The 1,868-nt window shown below is 35.0% G+C and overlaps 1 protein-coding gene across 1 annotated transcript in view; it reads left to right on the forward strand.

Moving 5' to 3' along the window:
• Positions 1-985: 985 nt before the first annotated feature.
• The window catches only part of DSG3 (desmoglein 3), a 31,025-nt gene continuing 30,142 nt past the window's right edge, over positions 986-1,868 (forward strand). The window contains exon 1 of the mRNA XM_011974371.1: positions 986-1,147. Within this exon, the coding sequence (XP_011829761.1) occupies positions 1,100-1,147 (48 nt within the window). The 5' untranslated portion in view covers positions 986-1,099. The remainder of the gene's footprint in view (positions 1,148-1,868) is intronic.

The following is a 1,868-nucleotide window of genomic DNA, read 5'->3' on the forward strand; positions in this document are numbered from 1 at the left end:
ATTCAAAAAAAGCAAAAAACAAAAACACTCTGTGATTAAGTGGTTTCTAAAACCTGATGTGTAATACTTCAAAGATAAAATTGCTCTTCCACCAAACCTTTCTTTCAATATTTCTGAAACTGTAAAAAGTACTTTAAATTCTAATGTTATAAGCAAAGTAGCTAAAATGGGGCTGGTAATTTTTCCCCTCTGCTTTATCTTGAGTTAGAGTCGAAATATTTAAGCACCTCCGACTATGTAACAGCAAGCAGGTTCACCACACTGGGGAAAATGTCTTGAGTAATGAAAAGAGCATCAAGATAATCTACCTTATTAGGCAATCTAGGCTTTTTTGAAAGTTATAAATGAAAAGAAATACAGCATAAAAGATGGCATTTGAATATTAGTGGAGTAATTTTGCAATGCATTATTTATATATTTCAAATATCCAAAGCACCATACAACTGTTCAACTTTATTTCTTTTTTTTTTTAATTCAAAGCCTACATTCGTAGTTGCTTAATGGGATGTTTTTCTTTTCTTCATATTTTTAGTGCCTTTCAATAAAATATATCATTTCTTAACATCTACATTTTGCTTAACTTTAGATCTACCCACACATACTCAGGCTGAAAATAAATGCTCTTTTACAAGTTAGATTTTGGGGGATTTTGTATGTTTTGCTTTGCTTTTCGGTTTTCATTGTAACCATAGTCAGCTAGATTCAGCCATAAGACATCAACACTGACAAAGTGTAGTCCGGACTAGCTTTTGCACTTCTGCATCATGATTAATTTACTATTCATCTGGTACCTTCCTATTAAACTTTGTCTTTAGCCTGTGAACTTTTCTTTCAGCTTCCAACAAAGGATTTCATTGCTTTAGGAATTGAGGTGTGGCTAAGTTTTTACCTGGGAGCAAAGGTGATGCAAGCGTTTCTGGTGAGACCTACCCTTGGTTTAGGGTGGGGAGGGACTGCATAACAGACCATCTGTAGACTCCTTCGGAAGGCAGCAGAGACGAGACGCCACGGAGGGCTTTTCTTAGCCATCATCTGCAGACGGCTGGCAGGATAGAAGCAGCGGCTCACTTGGACTTGTTCACCAGGGAAATCAGAGACAATGATGGGGCTCTTGCCCACAACCACAGGGGCTCTGGCCATCTTCATGGTAAGTCCTGTATTTTCCTAATAATCACAAACTTCCCTGCTTCATCCCTTGTTAAAGAATATTATATTTGATTGCTCAATCTTTATTATAAGTTCTAAAAGGAGTGCAGTGCAAATCCACACTTTAAAATGAAATTGTGAAGATTATCAATTTCCTTCTTTTGTTGTTTTCTGTCTATGTTGTATTTTACATAGAAAAATAAACCAGAAAGAAATGAGTTTTAAAAACCGTTTGGAATTTCTTTTTAGTTAATGAATTAAGTAATCTTAATCACAGGTTATATTTTCCACAACATTTTCACTTTCTTTAAAGTTATGCTTTTATTAGCTTTTCTAACCCACAAACAAGAACACAGGAGCCACTTCTGTTTCCCAAGATTACATGTCTCTTAGCATATAGCTAAGAACTCTACACGCCTGGGCTTGATACCTGACATGCTTTTAAAAGTAAAAAATCGCAGAATTAAAATCAAAGCAGTGTTTGACTCTAGAGAAGTTGGGAGGATTATTAAGTAAGTATTTATGTTTAGCTATTATGTGCCAAAAGAAAATGTCAGCCTTTGGAAGTGGGGGTAAAGACATAGAACATTTTAAAGCCGTTTTTTCAGAAGAGAAATACTTCTGTTGATTGAGAAAGTTGTACATAGTATTATCTAAAAGAGAAACGGAATGTTACAGACTATTTAAAACCTGGATGTTACAGTTTAACTTACTCCTTAACT

The sequence above is a fragment of the Mandrillus leucophaeus genome, unplaced genomic scaffold (assembly GCF_000951045.1).
Source record: "Mandrillus leucophaeus isolate KB7577 unplaced genomic scaffold, Mleu.le_1.0 Scaffold145, whole genome shotgun sequence".
Classification (NCBI taxonomy): domain Eukaryota; kingdom Metazoa; phylum Chordata; class Mammalia; order Primates; family Cercopithecidae; genus Mandrillus; species Mandrillus leucophaeus.